This window comes from Falco naumanni, chromosome 6, assembly GCF_017639655.2.
Source record: "Falco naumanni isolate bFalNau1 chromosome 6, bFalNau1.pat, whole genome shotgun sequence".
In the NCBI taxonomy this organism is placed as follows: Eukaryota; Metazoa; Chordata; class Aves; order Falconiformes; family Falconidae; genus Falco; species Falco naumanni.
The window spans coordinates 52000692-52021946 of record NC_054059.1 but is presented as its reverse complement, the minus strand read 5'-3'; the positions used below and the strand labels follow the sequence as shown (position 1 = coordinate 52021946).

General features: G+C 42.7%; 1 protein-coding gene across 6 annotated transcripts in view; it reads left to right on the top strand.

Moving 5' to 3' along the window:
* Nucleotides 1-1005: 1005 nt before the first annotated feature.
* The window catches only part of ARFGEF3 (ARFGEF family member 3), a 96870-nt gene continuing 76620 nt past the window's right edge, over nucleotides 1006-21255 (top strand). For all 6 annotated transcript variants that reach the window (XM_040598043.1, XM_040598042.1, XM_040598041.1 and 3 more), the window contains exons 1-3: nucleotides 1006-1556; nucleotides 2709-2760; nucleotides 18917-18998. In XM_040598043.1, coding sequence (XP_040453977.1) covers nucleotides 1472-1556; nucleotides 2709-2760; nucleotides 18917-18998 — 219 coding nt within the window. In that variant the 5' untranslated portion in view covers nucleotides 1006-1471. The remainder of the gene's footprint in view (nucleotides 1557-2708; nucleotides 2761-18916; nucleotides 18999-21255) is intronic.

The following is a 21255-nucleotide window of genomic DNA, read 5'->3' as shown; positions in this document are numbered from 1 at the left end:
ATCGTAACACTTACAATACCCTTGTAAGTATTTGGATAAAGGACAGCTTTTGAAAGCCCAATATCCTATGGGAAATGCTACGACTGATTCACCAGGTGCCAATATTCTGTCTGGTAATTCACAATTGGTACTCTTCCAATTAGCAGCGGGAGACATAACCGCTAATACTGCCAGCTGCTACCTGGACTGCCTTTCTTATCTGTCGTCTTTTTCTTTTCCTAGCCTGTTTGACCTCTTGGATCTTTTGAGAGAGATTCTGCTACAAGACAACAGCATTAAAACAATGATGCAGTCACAGAAAGGACAAGTAGCATATCCCAGATATAAGGCAGGGAAACGATGAACTGCGAAGGCAGGAGTTTTGCTGGGCAGAAAGCATTTGGGGCGTGAGGAGGAAGGCCTGAGCTAGCAGAGTGGCTGTTCTCTGTCCTGGGGGCTGCCTTGTTGGGGGGGCTCAGGGCTGTGCACCCTTTTCAAGGCACACACAAGTAGGCTGAGTCGTGACCTTCTGCACCTGCCAGCTGCGGAGGGAGGCACAGATCCTGCAGGGCTCATAGCCATGTTTTTGACCCCGCTGATTTCGGAGGATGGCCAGCAGCTGCACCCATGCTGGTGTGTGGGCCTGGCTCCCTGCGTCCCTCCCTGAGCGGCTCCGCAGGACTGCGGGAGAGAGGGGCTGCAGGGTGAGGGGGACCGGGCTGGCGCGGCTGGGGACGGGAGTCAGCTGCGGGGCGGCGGGGAGGCCGGCCGGGCCCGGGAGCAGGATCCCACCGCAGCTCCGCAAAGCCCAGAGAGCGTCTCCCAGCCCCGGACGCGGGCCCGCCGCCCGACCCTGCGCGTCCACCGGCTGGAACGGCGGAGCCTAAACCGCAGGCAGAGACCGAGCGCACCGCTCCCGCTGCCCGGGGCAGGCAGGCGGGCGCTGCCGGCGCCCCCCGCCCGCCGGTCGCCATGGCAACCGGCCAGGCCGCAGCCCGCCCGCCGCCTGCCCGCGCCGTGTTCCTCCCGCGGGGGCGGCCGCCGCCGCAGGGTCCGCGTCCGGCGGCGCCGTCCCTCGCTCCGCTCCCCGGCCGCCGGTAGCCGCCGCCGCCGCCTCTCCTCCCGGCGCCGGCAAGGGACTGCCCGCGCTCCCCTGGCGGGGGAAAGCTGCAGCCGCCGGGCTCTGCCCGCGGCGGCCAGGGCCAGGCCCGGCCCAGCCCAGCTGCGCCACCGGGGCCTGCCCGGGGTGGGAGAGGAGGAGGAGGAGGAGGAGGAGGAGGAGGGACTCTGCAGCGGCAACAACTGACGTGTCCCCGCCATGGAGCTCGGCGTGATTCATCAGGGGCGGCGGGGCGGCAGCGGGGTGCCGCACACTGTCCCCGCGTAGGCACGGCTGCGGCGGGGGCAGCCCCACACCGCTCAGCCGCCCTCCTCCTCCTCGCCGCCCGCTCCGCTGCCCCCGCGGCTACGCGAGGATCCCGGGGGAGGCAAGATGGAAGAAATCCTGCGAAAGCTGCAGAAGGAGGCGTCGGGGAGCAAGCACAGGGCCATCAAGGAGAGCTGCACCTGGGCCATAGGTAAGGTGCAGGGGGCGCGGGCAGCGGCGCCGGGCTGCCCCCGCCGCGGCCGGGCTGCCCGCGGGGGAGCGGAGCGGGGCACGGCCCGGCCCGGCCCTGCCCGGTGCGGTGCGGTGCGGGAGCCGCCGAGGGACAGGTAACGGCGGGGGCAGGGACACCTCAACAAACTTGCTCCGCGCTGCCCGCCGGGCCTTCTGCGGCTGGGCCGGCACCGGGGCGCTTCAGGCGGTTCAACGCGCCCGGGAGCCCCGCGCTGCTGGAAGGGGCTGAGCCGCCCCAGCGCCCCTCGCCGCCCCAGCCTGCCGGGCCTGCTGCGCGGTCTTGCGAGGCAGGTGCGGCTCTCAGTAGCTGTCATGATAGTTTCTGTGTATGTTGGGGAAGGGGGGGTGTCTTTTCTATAAAAGCCTCCTCCCCTCTTCCTAAATCATCGTCAAAAACCTCTCCAGTACAGTTTTCACTGCTGATTTATGTTTGGGCAGCTATTTTAAAATCTGGATTTTTTTGACTGGATTCCATGAGCCCTTTTATCCTTGCCATATAAAGGAAATAATGATCAATAAAAGGAGTTGTTCTTTTAAAGGAATAGGCGCTTAGGTACCTTTCAGCATCCACCCATTTTCAGAGATTGGCTGTGACTTGAAGTGCTTTTGATGCTAACTACCTGGAGCACTAGTCAGCAAGACCCTTAACTTACATCAGCATAACTGCAATACTTAAAATTGCTTTACATTTTTATTTTTCATCCATACATAGTTACAGCAATCTGCGGTAGTTCGTACCTGTTGCTGTCTTAATACTGGCCTTTCAGCGTGATGTTCCATGAGTTGCTTCGTTAATTGGGTGTTATCCTTGCACAGCAGCCATGCTAATATCCTCTATACTGTGCCAGTTTTAGTATGTGTGCTGCTGAAGTTGTTGATAGGTGAAAGGGAGTTCACTGAGGAAAAGATGGTACTTGATGCCTTCTCGCAGGGCACTCATTGTCCTGACAGATTCATGCAAAGCTTTGGCGACTTGGAGCAGCAGTGATTGTTATTCTGATGTAGGTATAAACTTTAGGATTGTTGGTTCAGAGACTATAGGCAGGTGCATTACTATGGTTGAACTCAAAAGTTTCTTTTAAAAGCCCCATCATTTCCTTTGGTTATACAGAAACCTTGGATTCTCCTGATGCTGCTATCAAGATACCTCCATATCAGCTAAGGTAAGAACATTTAATGTTGACTCCTGTGGAACTATATTTGTGAAATTGAAGTAAAAATTTGAATTAAAAGTGAGGTAGACAGAGGAGGGGGCTGAAGCTATGCAGTTTCTTAGTTTGTAGATGTACATGTCTAGGCTGGTAGTAGTGGATAATTTGCTGATGAGCTCTTGGCCTCTAGCAATGAAATGTAAGGAAATGTGTTAAAAAGGGCATGAGTGTGTATAATGGTGACACTTGGTTGCAGAGAAGGGCAGTGTTATGGTCTAAAGCGTTTGCCTTCTGAATGGCAGCCTTCAGTATAAGTGCTGATGCTTCTCAGTCTTCTTAGTGTGCTCTTTTTTTTTTTTTAAATCTAGACCAGTTTTTGTTTGCTGAAAATAGATATTCTAGAAATGGAAAGGTTATATCATCATATAGCTAGGACACTGGGTAGGAACTAAAACAATACAGTTTCTATGCCTGCTTCTTCCTTTAGCCTGCTAGATTATCTTGAGTAAGCCTTCTCCCTTCTTCCTGCCTCCCTTTGTACACCTATACGATGGGAGAGGTGGCACTACACTCATTTGTAGAGCTATAGAAGATCTCATTTTTGAAATTCTGATTGCTATGGAGAAAGTAAACAGGCAAAATTATTCACCGTCACTTCTGACAGAACCATTAGGAAGCAGCAAAAGAAACTAGCAAGTGCACTTTTCAAATCAGGAAGACACTTTCATACAGCTTATGGTTAAAATGAGAAATAATTTAGGCTTGCCTTATTAGGGAATGTAATAGATGCTAAAAGTTTGCATGGATTCAGAAAGCACCTCAACAAATCCATGGAAGAAATTGATTGCAGTCGTATGAGATGCAGAAGTACTTTAGTCAGAGATGATTGAATTTATAAGAGAGTATGTAGGAGTGTTGCTAGAAATTTGGCCTGTCCTGTAGTCCTCCTAGTTATCTGCTATTAGCTGTGGACAGAGGTGACACTTTTTTACCACAATATTTTTACCACAATATTACTCTCTTGGGAGAATTTTTATCACCTTGTTAGTCCCCGCTGCTGCTTTCAGATATGCTTGGTGCAGCTTTGTGCAAGGGAAATTAAGGATTGAAGATCTAGATATTCCAGAGCAGTTACCAAACAGGGAAGAAATAAGAGCAGTTCTTTTGCTGCTCTAAAATCCTGTCAGCTGCAGTTCACAAAGGGCCTCAAGTCAGCAGGGAATGGATGTTGCACAAGTCTGACCTGACCAGTGCCAGACACATGCATCCAACACAGGTTGGGCAGCAGAGAACAGCTGAATGAGTAATTCCCAGTAGCTCCATTAGAATAGATTATGTTTATTTGGCACTATGGTTGGACAAAACGTTGCTCTTTATCTTCCCATTTATCATGCTTCATCTTTAATACAGTGTATGGTCTCTCTGTTTTTAAGTACTGTTCTCATTCCCTATGAATCAGTTAGCTGTTATCACATTTCTTCCTTTTTCATTTGCTTACTGCCTCTTTACAGATATGCATACCTTTTCCTCTTCTTTTTCCAATGTTCTTAATGTTGTGTTTGTTTAGTTGTTTGGGTTGTTTTCACTGTAAATCCTAATCTTTTTAAATAAAGCTAATACCTCCACAGGTGTAACTATGATAAAGGAAGTTCTTAACATTAGACTTGTTAGTAACAATGCGCTCAATATTACTGGATGTTTTACAAAATGAAGGATGCACTAAAGAATTCAAATAAAAGCTTTGGTTGTGGGGTGCTTGGTATTGTTCTGCTACAGAACCTCAGACAGTGTGGGAGATGTTGCTGTCACCATTACCCTGAGCTTACTCTTCTTTCTCTGCTTAACAAGCTACTGTCAGATTCCACATCAGTGCACTGGGCCACGTCTTGGGCTGGAGTTTGCCAGCGTGATGTGAAAATTAGATAAAGGTTCATCTTTGCATGGTGCTTGTTAAAGAACAGCTCTGTCACTGCTTGGTTCTTAACACTGTAAAAGACTAGCCTTGAAAATAGAGCGATGGCAATGACCAGAAATGCAACCAAGATGGGTGCAGGATGGCGGCATCCTGACGGTGCGGCTTTCCTGCTTTCATCTTTATCAGGTGCAGATAGTATCATCTACACTAACGCAGATCCGTGCCTGGCTGCTTATCTGCTTTGAATCTGCCATTCGCCCTTTCTGCTATAATATTTTTGACTGTAGTAGCAGAGCCTGGGGATGTGTTCTGGAACACTCCATGATGCTAGAGTTAGAGTGAACATACCTATAATCTTTCCACCAAGTAACCCTAGTCTACAACTCAGATCTGAGATCCATAGCAGCAACATACTGAAAGTGTGTTAAAGGCATGCTGTGCGGCAGATAGTTCAGGAGAAAAATAGGTATTTGTGAGGTTTCTTCCAGGAGCAGCAGCTGAATTAGTATTTTGACTGCTGTCCATGCAGTGAGGACATTCCAGCTTGTTTAGTAGGGAAGTTTGCTGCATCCTTAGAATATACTGGATACAAGGAACGGGCGTCAGCACTTCTCTACAGTGTGTTTGGGGAAATTAATAATCTAGGGCACATCTGTACAGCATAAGAATGGGGGACAGATTCATGAGCTGTCATGTCCAGTTGAGACAGATACTAACTCAGTTTCAGAAATATCAAATCTAGTTAAGTATCCCAATCAGTATTGTTTCTGTTTCTCCACAGAGCAGTGTCTGGTTTCTAGTAGCGAGTTATGCTTGGTATTATTGCCATTTAACAGGTTGGCCATGTCCTTACTTGAGAAGTTCTCCCGCTGGAACTGAAGAATGAAGTCTGCTGATGAGAATGAGAATGTGTAAACTGTATGCTTCCCCCCCCCCCCCCCCCCCTTTTTTTTTTTTCACTTAAAAAAAGCCCATTTACTGGTTTTAATACCATAGTTCTAGATTGAATAGAGGTTCTTCATAGTGTTATCTTTTAAGACCATGATCCTAGTGTGAGAGTTGGGAGACAAGATATCCCTTTGCGTTTCTTCAGACTATGACTAGTTGAGTTCAAGTTTTTTTTACATGTATTACATCAGCTACATACTTACCTCCATGATACTGTTGAGGTAGGTTACTTCTATATTCTGGCTTGCTCCTGCCCTGTCCGTAGCTTCTCTTTTGTGTTGGGCCTCTATTACTTAACAGCAGGCAGGCCACCTTATAGTTCCCTGAAGTCTGTGCAATTAATTAGGGGGTTCACCTCTAGCATTTGTATGGGAGCTATTTCCAGCACTTGTCTGGTAGCAGTTTAGATAGCATGTGCCTGCTATGTTTGGGAGCACCTGGGGTACTTTTGCTGCAAGGGAGTGCAATGACTGGACATTCAGCCTGGAATGTCATTCTTTAGTTAGTTTGATAGAGATCTGTTGGGTGTATCTCTAGGGAGCTAAATGAGACTATTTTGCTGTTCAGCTTCCTTTGATGTTAATTGGACTTAAGAATCCAAATCCCAGTTAATGACTTTTAAATAATGCCCCTCACTAGAATTAATATGCATTGTCTCACTTCCTAAAGAAATACAAATCTCCAACAAATAGTGGAGTTTCCCACAGAAACTGTCAGCTCTGCCCTGAGGCAGGAATATGTGTGTGCTTTTTGAGTACTTTAATCTTCTTTACTCTTTCATACCCTTGCTTAATACTCTGATCACAGGTTAAAGTGGACCAGGATGGAAATGACCTTAAGTCAGTTCAAGGCTTTGCCATAGCTGTCCTGAGAATTCTTGAGAAGGGAGAGTCACATAACCCATTGGTAACTAGTCTGTTGTTGCCTGCCTACTACAGTGGCGTTTGTCTCTGATGAGCAGGTGTTGTGAAGATTTGATACATACGAAGTGCTTGAGGAGGCTGGGTGGATGACTTATAAATAATGATTTGGATAAAAGGAATTGATGTGCTGGTGTTTTAATTGGTGGATTGGTCACATGGAAAATAGCTTAAGAGACCTTAACGTTGTCTGCTAGCAAACCATTGTTTGCTGCTAAGTTGGAGTTTATTCACTTCAGTATTTTCAAGACAACAAATTCTGCCCTAAAGCAAACAATCTACACTGAATAAATCTGTCTTGGCTAATTCCTGACTAGTTTCTCCTTTGTGATTTTAGAGTCTGAAATATGATCCATGAAAGGTAACTGAACAGACACAAGAAAATGAGCCTTGAAAAAGAATGTTTGATCAGAGCAGTTTAATACTCATGAGGATTATCTGCATATCAGTGAATGAAATAAAAGTCTATACAGTGCTTGCCAGTCACATGCTGCTTTGAAAAAACTTGTGTTTACCAGAATTTCTTAAGAGTGGCTTATGTAATTAAATCATGCCTTATAGGCTACGTAAAGCTTCGTGGCTTGCTGTCAGCATAGACTTGGTGCTGCAAAGAGGAGGTTGTCTGGGCCTTCTGAGAGAGGCTGTGACTTGGTGGGTAGTTTGGTTGTTGTGTTTTGGTATTGCTGTCCTCACCTTCACTGGAATCTGGAATCTTATATATAGAATTTCTTACCATGTCCCTGCCATGCTTTGTTAGGAATTATTATTATTATTATTATTATTTATTATTATTATTTTCTCATAGTTCTAAGACATTTCCAAAAATTTCCAGGTGTTACTACTATCCTGTAATTACTTTTCTTGTGTTCTGATCAGAACAATGGCAAGTTACACTGTTTTGCCCTTTTGTCAGTGTAGCAGAAGCATCATTGCCGACTTGAGTTCGAGCTGTTTTGTGGAGCTAGTGTGGCTGTTGTCTCTTTATTCCCACAATAGTGTGGCTGAGTGCAGAAGATGATGCATAGGCAAGACTCTCAATAGTATAAACTGCGGTTCATGCTAGTTTAAAGTTTGCCTTTTGGACTTTAAAGTAATGGCCATGAGACATGTTGATGACTGAGCCATTCTGGCATAGTAACTGATGTAATTTGCATTCCTTCAAACAAGAACCAGAAGGGCTTTCCAAATGCTTACTTATCTCTTCAGCATATCTGCATACTGTACCTCTCTGTACCTAAAAGTTGCAGAAAGCAATTGAAATCGAATGGAGGTACAGGCTCAAGCCTTCAGAACACTGATTCTGGGTGCCTAGTTGGAAAAAGATGGGTCTTGGCTTTCAGAGGTGCTGAGCATTTCCAAGTCCTGTTTGTGCTGGTAGGAGTTCCTGTGTTCATTACTGCAAAAGCTTGAATCCCTCTGGTATTTCACATTGGCCTTTCAAAAATAGCCAATATTTCTGGAGTTACAGCTGGAAAGTCAGAAGTCAGTGGTGAGCAGGGTCCTCTGTAATAACTAGTTTATGTCTAGTTCTGTCTGTCCTGTTTGTCTCCCAGTCCTGTTCATCTTGGTGCTAGTTTCTGAGGGCAGTTTGTGAACTTCGGGAAGCCGGTGCAATGAAGAGCAGTCAGAAACAAGTAAGCCTTAAACTTAGCTGAACTCTGAAATACTATCCTCCTTGCATTTTAATGTTTTCCTATAGTCATGGGAATTTGGGGATGCAAATGGTAGTTCTACTCTACCATTTATTTTTTATGTCTCTAGCTTTGCATTTGACATACTTCTTGAGAAGCAGCTGCAGCTTACAAACTCTTAAATAAAGCATACTCATTTAATTTACATGTGCTCAACAAATAATAAAAGCAGTAACCATGGTGTGATCGTCACCGAACATCCAATACCACAGAGACTTTCAATCTACTTAGCTTTGCAGATAATTCATCCACTTAAAGAATCTTGAGGCTTGGGATGCGTTTTGGCTTCTCCATTGTGAAGAAATATTTGTGATTTTACTATTTCATTCTTCTCCCATCTACTTTATTTTGTTCATGATTTCTGTTAGTTTCTTTCTATTTGAAGTGTGTAGATAGGGAAGCTGATACATATAACAGATCCCCTGACCAGAAGAAAGGAGCAGGGAGGGAGGAATAACTGTCTGTGATGGGTTTTGTTGGAGTTGTTTTTAGCATATCTCTGTTTTATTCTTTTTCATTTTTAAAATACTTCCTGTACTTGCTGCCACAACCCAGCATTAAGTGCTCCTGTGCTTTCCTCCTGAACATGATTGCTGGGTGTGTGACTCATGCTGCTCAACCATTACACGGTCTCTGTCTGGCATTCAGCAAGTGGACGATGAGTTCCCTGGCAGGCATGTGACCAAGAAGAGATTCTAGTGGCGGTGTAGATTGCTGAGCTGCATCTCCTGTGTTGGCAGTTTATAGGCTGGATCCAGACTTTTGGGGCATTTATGTAGCTCTTCTGGTATTTGGAATGGTGTATATACTCTGGTCTTGGTTTAAATGTTGCATTCCTAGGTCTAATTTTGGAGGCTGAGTGAGGGGAGGAGACTAGTGTTTAGGAAGTCAGTGTGGCACTGTCTGATACAGTATTTGGATCAATCTGTATGTTTAATCTGGGGTATGTAATTGGTCCTGTTTCCTTTCTGATGGGTAGGTATTTTTATCTCAGTAGAACCTTGCTTCTGTTCTGGGACCCCAAAAGACAGCAGTGTTGCAGAGGAAAAGTGTGTATATAGTCAGTTTTCATCATGCGTTTTTGAACTCTTGCTGTCAAGACAAGATTCCAGAAGTGTTGGAAGGCCTCTAGATCTAAGAATCCATAAAAACCTGTCAGCCAGGGTTATGGCTCTTGAAGGTATCAAAGAAGGTGTGGTATTGTCTTGGGAAACCAAGCATAGTTTTTGAAACATTATTTCTGTTGCTCTAATTTGTGGGTTGGTTTTTTTTTTTTATTGTTAAAGTGAAGTGCTTGCTGTTTCTGAAACTAAATTTCTGCCCTTCTTGACATTCTTTGTAGCAGTGAGCCTTAATTAATATTCACCACTGCTTTGGGTCTTTGTTCCTTTTATGGATTCTTCTGAAAGTTCAGTCTAGATTGGTGACAGAAGCCCACAGTCTACTGGGTTTGGCTGTGCTAAAGTTGATTTTTTTCATGGGAGCTGGTAAGGTGGAGGTGCAGAGCAGCTGAGCGGGGCTGAGTTGCCTGTTGGGGTTAACCCCCAACATTCAGTTATTGTGGGATGTTTATAATTCCTTCAGTACAAGAATAGCACCAGTAAAAGAAGAAAGCAGCCATAATTTTGAGTGTTTGTCTGACTTCTAATGACAAATGCAACTAAAATATTGCCCTAAGGGTCAAAGGATGATAATAGGATAGCAGTGTGTGTTTGTTTTAAACATTTGATCACTTTCTAGTGCTTGCAAAGAAGAAGAAAGTGAGAACATTGGAAGGCTGTTGATAATTGCCTTAGAGAATGAAATATGGTTGAGGGAGGGCAGGAACCAGGGAATGGAAGAAGAGAAGTGGCACTGAAATTGAGAGGAATGGTTTTTTACTTAATGAGGCTTGACTCTGCTGTGGTCTTTGTGTGATGCTGTGCAAGTGGTGACTTTTCTTTGTTTTGAAAATGAAGGGGTGAGTGGGAATAAGGAAAGTTTTCTCACAGGTTTTTTTATTTACATTGAAAAGTATTTTTATTTACATGAAAAGTAACAAAGCTGCAGGAAATACACTACCTTTGGTTTCCTTGAATGTTTGTTTGCTTAAGAAATAGAATATGCTGAGGTGCAGTGAGTGTAAAATTACATAATGCATTGCAAATGTGCGGATAGTTTTTAACAACCATCCCTTAGGTCTGTCAAAATTCAGCATTGCACTCTTGTGAAAGTTGAGTGGTTGTTGCAGATTGCAATATTAACCTTCAAAATGTAGCTAATAATGACCAGCAATACACCTCATCCTCCCATTTCTTTGTCAAACCTTTGTAACTAACTCTATGCCATCCAGCTGTAATGGAGAAAATAAGGTCGTTTGTAAGATGTGCTATAGTACCTTTGTGTCTCTTTTCTGTCCCCTCAGTCCTACCCAGTCTGTAGGATCTACCCAGCATTGTAAAACTTCTTCTGATGGAAATATAATTCTTGTAAGGTGCTTTATTTGTTGTTTTCAGTGTACTGAAATTTTGAAAGAAAAATCTTTTCACTGGAAAAATCCTTAGCTTCCCTTTCAGGCTTACCAAATACAGGGAGGAGAGATTTTGTGAGATAGCTTGATAAGCTTTCAAAACTGTAGACTGAGCAGGTCCAGTGTGTGCTCTACCTAAGGCCAGGAGGTGTATGCTAAGGATGGGTGCTCTGCCTCTCAACTCATCTTCATGCTGTATTTCAAATGATAATCAATAAAATCACCTAAAGGGTACAGATTGCTTTATAATGAAGACCTTGTGAAGTTTACGTGTGTCATTAAATTCCTGGAGTAGAGTTAGTAAGTGACTGTCAGACCTTGTGCACAAAGGACAAAAATCTACTGGGGTGGATGTTCTAGTGAGAGTGATGATAACGTATCACAGAGAGATTACACTACAGCTTTGGAGACTGGAAGCATCCTGATTATTATTTTGGCCTTGTCCACTTTAATATTGTGTAGAATCTTTTGGTTTTTCTCTCCTCTCAAGCAAAGGTACATAGTGTACTTACGGTTTTTGTTTTGTTTTGATTTCATCTTGACAACAGTGTCAGGCTCCTATCTAGGAACTTTGTGTAGAAATCAAGATGTTACTAGCGAGTATAGCAAGGAAGAAAATGACCTTAGAAGCGCTCTCCAGCTAAGTGACTGTGCTGAGCTCTTTAATTACGATTGTATGAATTCTTGGTCTTGGCTGCATTAGGCTGGATGAAAGATTAAATAGTTCATGTTTGCCTTTCCTATGACTAAAGCTATACTTCTGCTGTTATTGGCAAATCCATTTCTCTTGGAAAGTATGTAAATAACAAACGCTGAAAGTGCCACTGTGTCACTCTTTTAATACCAAACACTATGAAATTACAATCTTATGCAACAATCCAGGCTGAAAAATGGTTAAAGTTCTAACTAACAAACTGTATGAAGTTACATTAAGGCATTATTCCTCATTTCCTTTTCCCTATGTCATTAAGTATCCTCTGATAAGCAACTTGTATGCTTCCCTTCCAGAGGCAGGTTCATTTAAGTGTTGGGAGAAGTGTTTACTTTGTATCTTGATTTGAAAAGCAGAAGGATTGAAGGGAAGAAGGAATACATGAAGCAAAGAGAAAGGAAAAATTAAATACTGAGCTGGTGGAGGGACCCAGAGGGAACTCCGAGAGCTATGTCAGCAGCAGAGATGAGGGGGAATTGGATGTGGAAAGAACAGGAGAGTTAAACCTCAAGTGAGATTAAAAGAAGCCTTTCCATTGTAACTGGATAAAAGTGAAGAGCTTTGTACTATGTGTGGAGAAAAAGAGTGAGACCTTTTTAAAAAAGTAAGCTGGAAGTAGTGAGGAAGGAAAGTGAAAATGCTTTCAGCCAGAAGTTATAAAGTTATAAAGTAAAGGTGGAACCTCACCTGGTTATGTGAGAGGCAAATCTCTTGACATCAGAAACATGCACACAAGTGCCTTTATGCTTGTAACTGTAGTAAAATCCTGGCCCTGCTGAAACAAGTCAGAATTTATATCAAGATAGCATGACAGCAGTCTCTCAACAGTTCTTTTTTTCAGGACCTGTAAACTGCAACACTGACTGCTTGTTCATCATTATGCAGCACTGTAACACTGAAGTTGTCTAACAGTGCATGATCATCTTGTGGTGCAGCATCATAAGGGTAATTTATTGTTGTTTTCTTTTTTCTGGAAAAGGAGGGTTCTAACCGGAAGGCTTCAGATTTTGTCTTTCATCCTATTGCTTTATGGAGTCTCTAAGTACTATCAACAAACTTGTATTTGCATGGAGATACAAATAGATGCCTTAATGCTGGAGGGGTCTGTTGTAGTCATCTGGTCTGACTTCCTGCATTGTAGAGGCATGAGAACTTGCCCTATATTTGTATGCTGCAAACTCTAAACTTCTGTCTGAGCTCTACTGTAATACTTTTAATAAGTGGGATGGTAATTTTTCTGCTGTGGATAGTATTAATTGTTTCTCTAGAATGTGAGCAAGACCTTAAAATCTCCTTTCTTCTTGAAGATCTGTTGCTTGAAAAAGGATGTATTTATTCCCTGTTCCTCCTCCAGGTTTTAAGTACTTCCATTATGAACCATGAAGTTGTTGATGGAGTCCTTTATCAATGTTCTCTAAGCTAGCACAGGAAAGGAAGAGTTATGAATATTTCTACTTTTATATGTTCACATGTTCATGTATACACTGCTGGAATTTGTTTTACACCATTTAAATCATCCCCTTTTCTGTAGGGACAGTATTTGCTCCTGTTTGGTTTATTTAAGGGTAGCAGCTGGAATTATCTCCAGAATTTTGAAAATTCATCTTTACCATTTATTTTCTCACGATGGGCCAAATTTCTGCTTAAGTGAGTGAGTCTAATGGAGTTACATGCTGTGATGCTTTGTTCATTTTAAGCAGCCAAGACTGAGAAGATCTTCTCAACTGTCACTGTTACTTGACTGCAAAATGTCAAACTGGCTAGAACTGTTACCCTGCCTAACGAACAGCCTATCAGAAAATGGCAACAGACGTGAATCACATTTTTACCTGTTCTTGACTGGGCTGTGAATTATGTTATGGAATGCAAATTACATTTTTATAAGGTCCTGAGGTTCTGGATTTTGCTTCTCCTATGTAATTTTCAAGGGGCAGATAGTGCAGAGAGATGTCTTAATTTTAAGCTTTGTTTTTAATCCCATTTCTGAAATTAATACGGTTATCACCATTTGCATGAAGGGAAATAACTCTTACAGTGATGACAAATACTTTGTTTATAGTGTCCCCTTCCCTAAGCCAGTATAGTGGAGGTGAAGGTTTGCCATGAGACTGTGTTCTAGGCACTAACAAGAAGGAGTTAAGATTGGGCCATTTCCTATCTTTATTACAGTTTTCATAATGAGAGTGAATTAATGAGCCATTACTCTCTTCTCTCTAAAGGCTTTTTCTACTACAATGTGGATAGAAAGATTTTTATGATCTCTCTACCTACAATAGTAATTTGTCTTGCTCTGACCTTTTTGGCAGTCTGTTTTGACTGACCTGTCATAGCATCCCTTGTGACAGACCTGCAGGGAAGGAGCTAGGTTGATAAGCCATGGCAAACTCGGATGACTAGAAAGGTCATTGTAACCCAGTGTGCTGAATATAAAGGCTATTTATGTTCTCATGACTCATTCTGCAGTTTACGAAGCTGACAAGTGTAGAGTGGGGTAGCTCAGGAAGGACAACCTGTGCTCCTGGAGATACTGGTCCTGGATTACACACTTGATTCAGTCTCTAACTTTTCTGCTTGACCCTAGCCAGCACTTGGGATTCATTCCAGGTACCATGGAGGTCTAGTGGCAAAACTCGAGGTAGCCTGAGTAGGAACAGGACTGAGTCCTTGTCTTTGGTGCTTTCTGGTTATTCTGTTTTGCACATAAGAAGACCCACACTTACCAAATGCTGTTTTCTCTAATGGCATGTGCATTAGTGAAAATGCCTACTGGTTTGTAGTGACTGTAGAATATATATTTTTGTATAGCTGTTTTGGGGTTTTTTTTTGGATTTTTATTTGGTCTTCTGAGTCAGGACAGGGAGGTGGTTGGCATTCTTTGTTTTGAAGGGAGTGGGTTGCTATCATGTTACACTCATTTGTTCAGTATCTACTAGATTTGAATAGAAGCATCATGATTAGGAAAGCTGTTTCATGTCTCTGCAATTACATTCTGTGCTGTAAAATCATTCTTCTAGACCCTTGTTCTGCAGTGACTTTCACCATATTCTTTGCACAGGTGACTTCAGACAACAGCAGCAGGTAAAGAGTGATCCCTGTCTTCTCTTCTGCTTTCAGGGAAAGAGCACTACAGCCAGGATCTGTTATTGCTGCCTCTCTCTCTCTTTTTTTTTTTTCCTCCTCTCCCCCTTTTTTGGGGGGTGTTGGTGTTTGTTTTGTTTTTTTTAAACTGAACTGTCATTTGAAAGCACTTCTACATGGACATATGCAAACAATGCAATTAGTGTGGATTTCAGCATAGTATACCACTTATATCTGAGCACATCCTTTTTTCTTTATGGTCATTCCTTCTTTATACCATCTAAACTTCTTTCTTCCCTCTAGCTTCTATTTTCATGGCTTTGTTTCATCTGTCATTGCCCAGGATAGCTTATCCTGAAGCTTTCAGTAGCTTCCCCTCCTCTAAATCAAAGGTGCTCCCTTCGTTTCATGCTTCCTCTGTGTTGTACTTGACTCATCTAATTCAGGGTTAAGTTGGTATTTGTGCCTGAAACTGTATGTGTTTGTATGTCCACAACTGCATGTATCAATATGGAAACTTAGGAGTTCTAGTGTGAAGCAAGTTTCTGTACAGTAATATAAATAGAAAACATTCTTAAATGTGTTTTGAAGTATATTGACATGCATCAGCTTATTCTGAGAACTTCACATATGTAAAATATGGTACATGTGTAGGACTAAAAAACCCTGAATGAATTATCACTTGACAGTATAGAGCTGCAGACAGTGGAGTAAGCAATGAGATCCCATGGCGTGGCACCACTCAAAACACGGTGGAAATTATAAAAGGGCTGTAACATATAAGAGAAATCCTCAATCCCTTTCTTCATGGCACTCTGAGACCAAATTCTGGTCTGCATTATCTCTTGTGCAGCCTTACTGAACCCAGTTCTTAAGTGGTAGACCTTAGTAGGGACTGACTGTGTTAATTTGCATCATCCTCTTCCATTCTGCCATGTCTTTCTGCATTCTCATACTAGCAGATGATGCATTTAAATGGCAGGTTGAACTGAAGTGTGGAAGATGCTCAAGCTAATCAAACATTGTGAGGTGTCTCTGCAGGTGTTTTATAGCTGTAGCATGGAAATGCTAAAGATTTAATTGACTGAGTGTGTAACAAGAACAGGAAATGACACAATGGCAATTCATTTTCTCCAAGAATACAGTGGAACACAGACTGCAGCAACCTTAATTAGATTTTCAGTTAAAACATTTTTAGCAAGCTTGGGAAGTTGAGCTAATTGAATCTGTTCTAATTTCCATCCTCCTGTTTGCCGTTTTTTCCTCTTCATTTTGGGAGGTTTCTCAAGAACCAGCTCTTGTTGTTCTCTGCTGATTGCAGTATGTGATGACAGATGGTAGGCAACATGCTGATGTGCAGGGTAGGTACACACAAGCCATAGGAGCTCCCACCTGTCTTCATTATAATGAAACTGAACTGGATCCACTCCAGTGACTTACGACTGCCTTCTCTTTCCCCTCTTCTCCCAGTCTTCGTCCACTTTAATGTGAGAATAAGTTTGTTGTGTAATGCCCCAGACATTTATATGCTGTTGCAGTGAACAGTAGAAAGCCTAAAAGAGATGTGGCATTCTGCCCTGAAGAGGTGCAGGTCTAAATAATCATCAGTTTTTAGCATTCCTGCAGTTAGTACTATACACTGTTGTGATTTTTTTTTTTTTTATTAATCCTTCTTTTTTTCCTGTGTATGTCTGGCTGATCTGAGTACCAGTTAATGCACTGGTACCTTGTTTTGGCATCTCTTGATCTACTAATTTCAAATGTGAATTAGTCTTCCCCCAGAGGGTGATAGTGACAACTTCTTTTAAAAGACAAGAGTATCTCAAAGTCACAATGTAAAAATTAGCACTTACAGGTGCTCTGTGGGTTAGAGGTGTATTGCTTTGGCACCTCTCTAAACTAGAAAGTCCTATCACAATTTACCTGCACGCTACATGTGTTCCCAGGTCCAGGCAAAGCTGGCAGTAGATACATAGGCGGTAGCCAGCTCTCTACTGGGTAGAGGATTACTGCTGTCTGAACACTGGAGTAGATGTTTTGGCAGTTTCTGTAGATCTGGATGATATGATGCTCTATGAGGAAAGATTTCCTAGATGTTCTGTAGTACAAGCTGTTTTGGATGCTAAACTCACAGGTTTTAAGAGTCCTTCCAGTTAAATTGATTCCAAAAACATTCAAGAAAGGAGCTTCTGAGAAAATTGGGCTTTGTGCCTGCCTGTTTCTCGGAATATCCTAAATGAAGCAAATGGTTAGCTTTTAGTTAGAAACCTATTTTAAGATACACATGTAGTCAGCTTCAAGTTTTTTAGAAATTTGTGTAATTCATGTTTCTTTTATAAAGCTTCTTGTGTTGTTATGCCAAATGGCCTTTTACAAATTCCCATAACCTGGAAAGAAGGTACAAATATGAAAAGACCTGCAGATACTCAAGAGCTTTGCCAAGTACAGAAGCTTGCTGGATTGCGTAACTGAGCTATGCTTGTGACTCTCAAGTCTTTAATTTATCATTAAAGGAAGGGGTTGCATTTCAAAGAGCAAATAGCAGATTCGTGCCCCTTGGGGTAGCTAGTGATCTGTGATTTTTTTGAGGAAGGTGGAGAGACAGGAATACCAATGAACACACCCAAAACAGAGTTGACTTTTCAGAGTGGACATTCAGTCCCCTCTGCAAACAGGATCCACTGAAGATGTTACAAGCTATGTCCCTAAAGCTGAGACAGCCAATGTTTGGCAATCTCCATTTAAGTTTTTTTAAAAAGCAAGTTCAGGTTGTAGACTGCCAGTTTTGGAGGGAAATTTGTAGGTTATGGGCAGACCGTGGCAAACCATGACTTTAGGTAGCTTTGATAATATGTCTGAAACTCCAGTAATCACTGTTCTCTAACCAAACTAAGGGCTTCTCCTTAGCTAGTTATGAAGGGAGGGTTTGTGAGAGGAGCAGAATATACAAGCTAGTATACTGCATGTGTTTCATTTGTGTCAGAGCTTGAACCTTTGGAGGTTTAGGAGAGTTAGTCAATACTTTTATTTCTATATACTGTTGGGCAAGTAAACTGTCATTGGGTCAACTGAAACTAAGTGAATTTAGGTCAAAGGCAGCTCACAGGAGCAAAAGAGAAGACTTAATTTCGGGTTTTTTTAGAGATTAAACAGCTTTGGCTCTGCTTTGAAAAGACAAGGGGGTTGGGTGTGTGTTTGAATGCATTGAGACTGACAAAGAAGAGTGCTCCAAATGGAACAAGTCAGGACTTTTTGGTTTCCAGTTGGGTAAGAAAAGACTCAGCTAGTTTTCTGTTCCTTCTTACCTTGTACACATTTGTCCCCATGGAGAGAGGAGATTAATGCAGTTCCAGGGAGGCTCTTTGCGGTGCAGTGCAGACAGTTGGAGAACTAAAACTCGACAGGCTGGCACAGAATGGTTTGCCATAAGCAAGTATGCCTATACAAATGCAAAAATAGACTCTGTAGGTACAGATAAGTGCCTCTTACGATATGTGACCTAATGAACTGTTGCAAATCATCTGGGAGCCTGCAGTTGGACATGAGCTGAGTACCTCTGATCAGAAATAAGTTTCCTGCCAACTAGTAGGATTTAGTTAAAAGGCTCATGGTTATTAGGTGTTCCTCAGATGCTACAGCCCTTCTTTCATAAGGAGCAAGGAGTAGTGAAGTCACAGCTCCAGGCACTGTTTGATTTGGTCACAAAATAAAAAAGAAAAGTCAGCATCTGAGCACTGAGTCAAAAACATCTAAAATACTATCCTAATTAGAGATTTATTTTAATATTTTAGAAATGTTGTTACTCTGTAATCAAAGTACAGCTTAGTCATAGTTCTAGCACATGCTAATTCAGATGTAAGCCAAACTTGTTAGTGTACATTTGCTTTTTTCTACACCATTTATAGTTGGAGGAAGCTAACATGGCAGGGCACACTGTTCTGTAGAGGAAGCCATAGAGCAAAACTTGACTAATAGAAAGTAGATTATGAAACCACTTTTCTGGCAACTTGAACATTCAACAGAAGGTAAGTAACTGAAGTGTAATGCTTAACATGCTGAGTTGAAGGACCACTAGTGATCTGTGAATCTCTTCTTTATGCTTTGCACATTCATGCATGCACACAGAGGGCTAACAGTTGGGAACTATTTTGTGAAATTTCAATTAAAAGGCCATTCTTAACAGTATGTGAAGAAATATGCCAGCTTTCTTTAGAGGGCAAATGTGCTTCACAGAGTTTTGAAATTCTTCTCGATTACTGTATGCAAGTGTTATTTTACTGAAAGTGATATACAGCCCTTCTGGAATGTTACTTCTTTGAATATCAATTTTAGTTCCATTGTTCCCACTCATTCTTTTTTTTTCTTCTCCCCCCTCCCCCTCCCAATTTTCCTCAGGGAGAAGTGTCTCCTTCCTCTCCAACTGGCTCTGGAATCGAAGAGCATGAAGCTGGCCCAACAGGCTCTAGCAGGGATGCAGGTATGGCTTTAGAGTAGGGGTGTGTTAGCAGGCAGTGGATATCAAGGAAACCTAGGCTTTTCTTTTGAAAAATACTACAGAAAAAATGTCTGTCCATGGGTGGATGTAACAATAATGTTCATGATTCTGTAACTGTTCAGAAGCTAGGATGCAAGTAAAGGCTAGTGATTCTGTGGAAGCTAAAAATGTTCTGCAGGTAGGTGGGAGTTCCTGGCTTTCAGTGTTGAAATGGAGATGTACCCTTCCTTGTGTGGCCTTGTGCTACTCTCAGTAAGCCTTGCTGCTGGTAAACATCTTAGAAACTAAACTGAGTCAAGTCTTGCTGTTTTCTTTGATTGGAAGAGAGGAGTGCAGTGCTTGAAAGATTGAGAGTTTAATAAAGGATCTGGGAGCTGCATTCTCTAGGTGTGGGCACTTTTCAGGGCATTTTGTACAGAAAACAGTAGGAGTAGCATCTGATTTGGGAGTTTATGAAATTGCAAAAGAAAACAGCAGTGCAGCACAAGCAACAAAAAGACTCTCTTGGGCTTGACAGTATAAAAACTAAAGCAGTTTACCTTTCTTTTAATTGGACAAATGAGTACATATTAGTAAATACTTATCACTAGGGGGATGATAGTTGTGGAAGAGGCTGGTACACTGCTGAAGAACAAAATGCATGTCACCATTTTCCAAAAAGAAATTCCTCCTTCAAAGGGCAAGCATGAAGTTGTTTTGGGAGTATAAGGATGTAGCTGGATCATTCACATTTATTTAATTCAGCATATGAGGTGTCAGATGTTTGGTTAGAATGCCCCATATTGGGGCACAACATGGTTGTAGGAGGCTCTGGTTAAGGAAAAAAGGTACTTTCTGAAGGATTCCTATAAATACTGTGCTCTGCCAGAAGACGCATAGCACCTTCTTGCAGCTTAGTACTCTGGTACCGTGCTGAGATCCTGTGCCCTGTGTTTCAGATATGAGAGGTGGGGGGCAGGGGTTACTATCAAAGTGAGAGCAACAGTAGGCGAGTGGGACTTGGAACATGTCTGCTCTTGTGCCAGTATCGCCAAGTGAAGGAATTATGAATAACCCACTGCAGTATAACCCACTGAGTATAACTCAGTGAAGATAAAATTTATCTTTTTACTCTTCTAACTTGCTGCACATATACTTGAGTTCCGTAAGAACTGGAACTGCAGAGTTACAGATTTGCAGCATGGTACCTTAAATAAGAGTGTCACCTCCTATCTAGAAGCCTAAAAAAGTAATCCAGGCAACAGTACGGTCTTTCATTGGCATTTATGATATGTGAAGTTTTGTGAAGGAAAAAAAGCAAACCTCACAACTGCTGCTATGGATATAAGTTGAAAAATAGGATAAAAATGAGATGAAGTAACACTTGAATTTACCAAAAGTAGGCCACAGGATCACAGGACAGTGGAGGTTAGCAGGGACCTCTGGAAGTTGTCTGGTCCAACCCCCATGCTCAAGTAGGGTCACCTAGAGCAAGTTGTCCCAGACCATGTCCAAATGGCTTTTGAGTATCTCCAAGATGGAGACTCCACAACCTCACTCTCTCAGTGGAACTGGAGAATCAGAAGGGTAAATATGAGAAAACTCATGGACTGAGGCAAGTTTAATAGGAAAAGCAAAGCAGCATGTGCAAGCAAATGAATGTAAGGATTTCATTCACTGTTTTCCATTGGCAGGCAGGTGTTTAGCCATCTCCAGGAAAGCAGGACTCCATCATGTTTAACTGTTACTTTGGAAGACAAATGCCTGAACTCCCCTGTCTCCCCTCCCTTTCCTTCTCCTTTCCCTGGCTTTTGTTGCTGAGCAAGGTGTCATATGGTATGCGGTATCGCTTTGGTCAGTTGGAGTCAGCTGTCCCAGCTGTGTTCCAGGCCAAGTTCTTGTGCACCCCCAGCCTACTTGCCTGGGGACCAGTCTGAGAAACAGAAAGCCTTGACGCTGTGTGAGCTCTGCTCAGCAACAGCCAAATCATGGGTATATTGTTAACACTGCTTTGGTTGCAAATCCAAAACACAACACCCTGTAAGCTCCTGTGGAGAAAATTAGCTCTACTCCAGCCAAAACCAGTACAGGCACAGAAAATAAGACGTAAGAATGAACCAGTGAGATGTGCTACAGAGCTGAAGCTGGGATGGAGCATCAGTACAAAAGTGATGCAGGATTTACAGGGGAAGTGGGCTGCTCGAAATCTGCACTGGGGCAGAGCAAGATTGTGTTCCTGGGAACTGAGACAGGGTAGTTT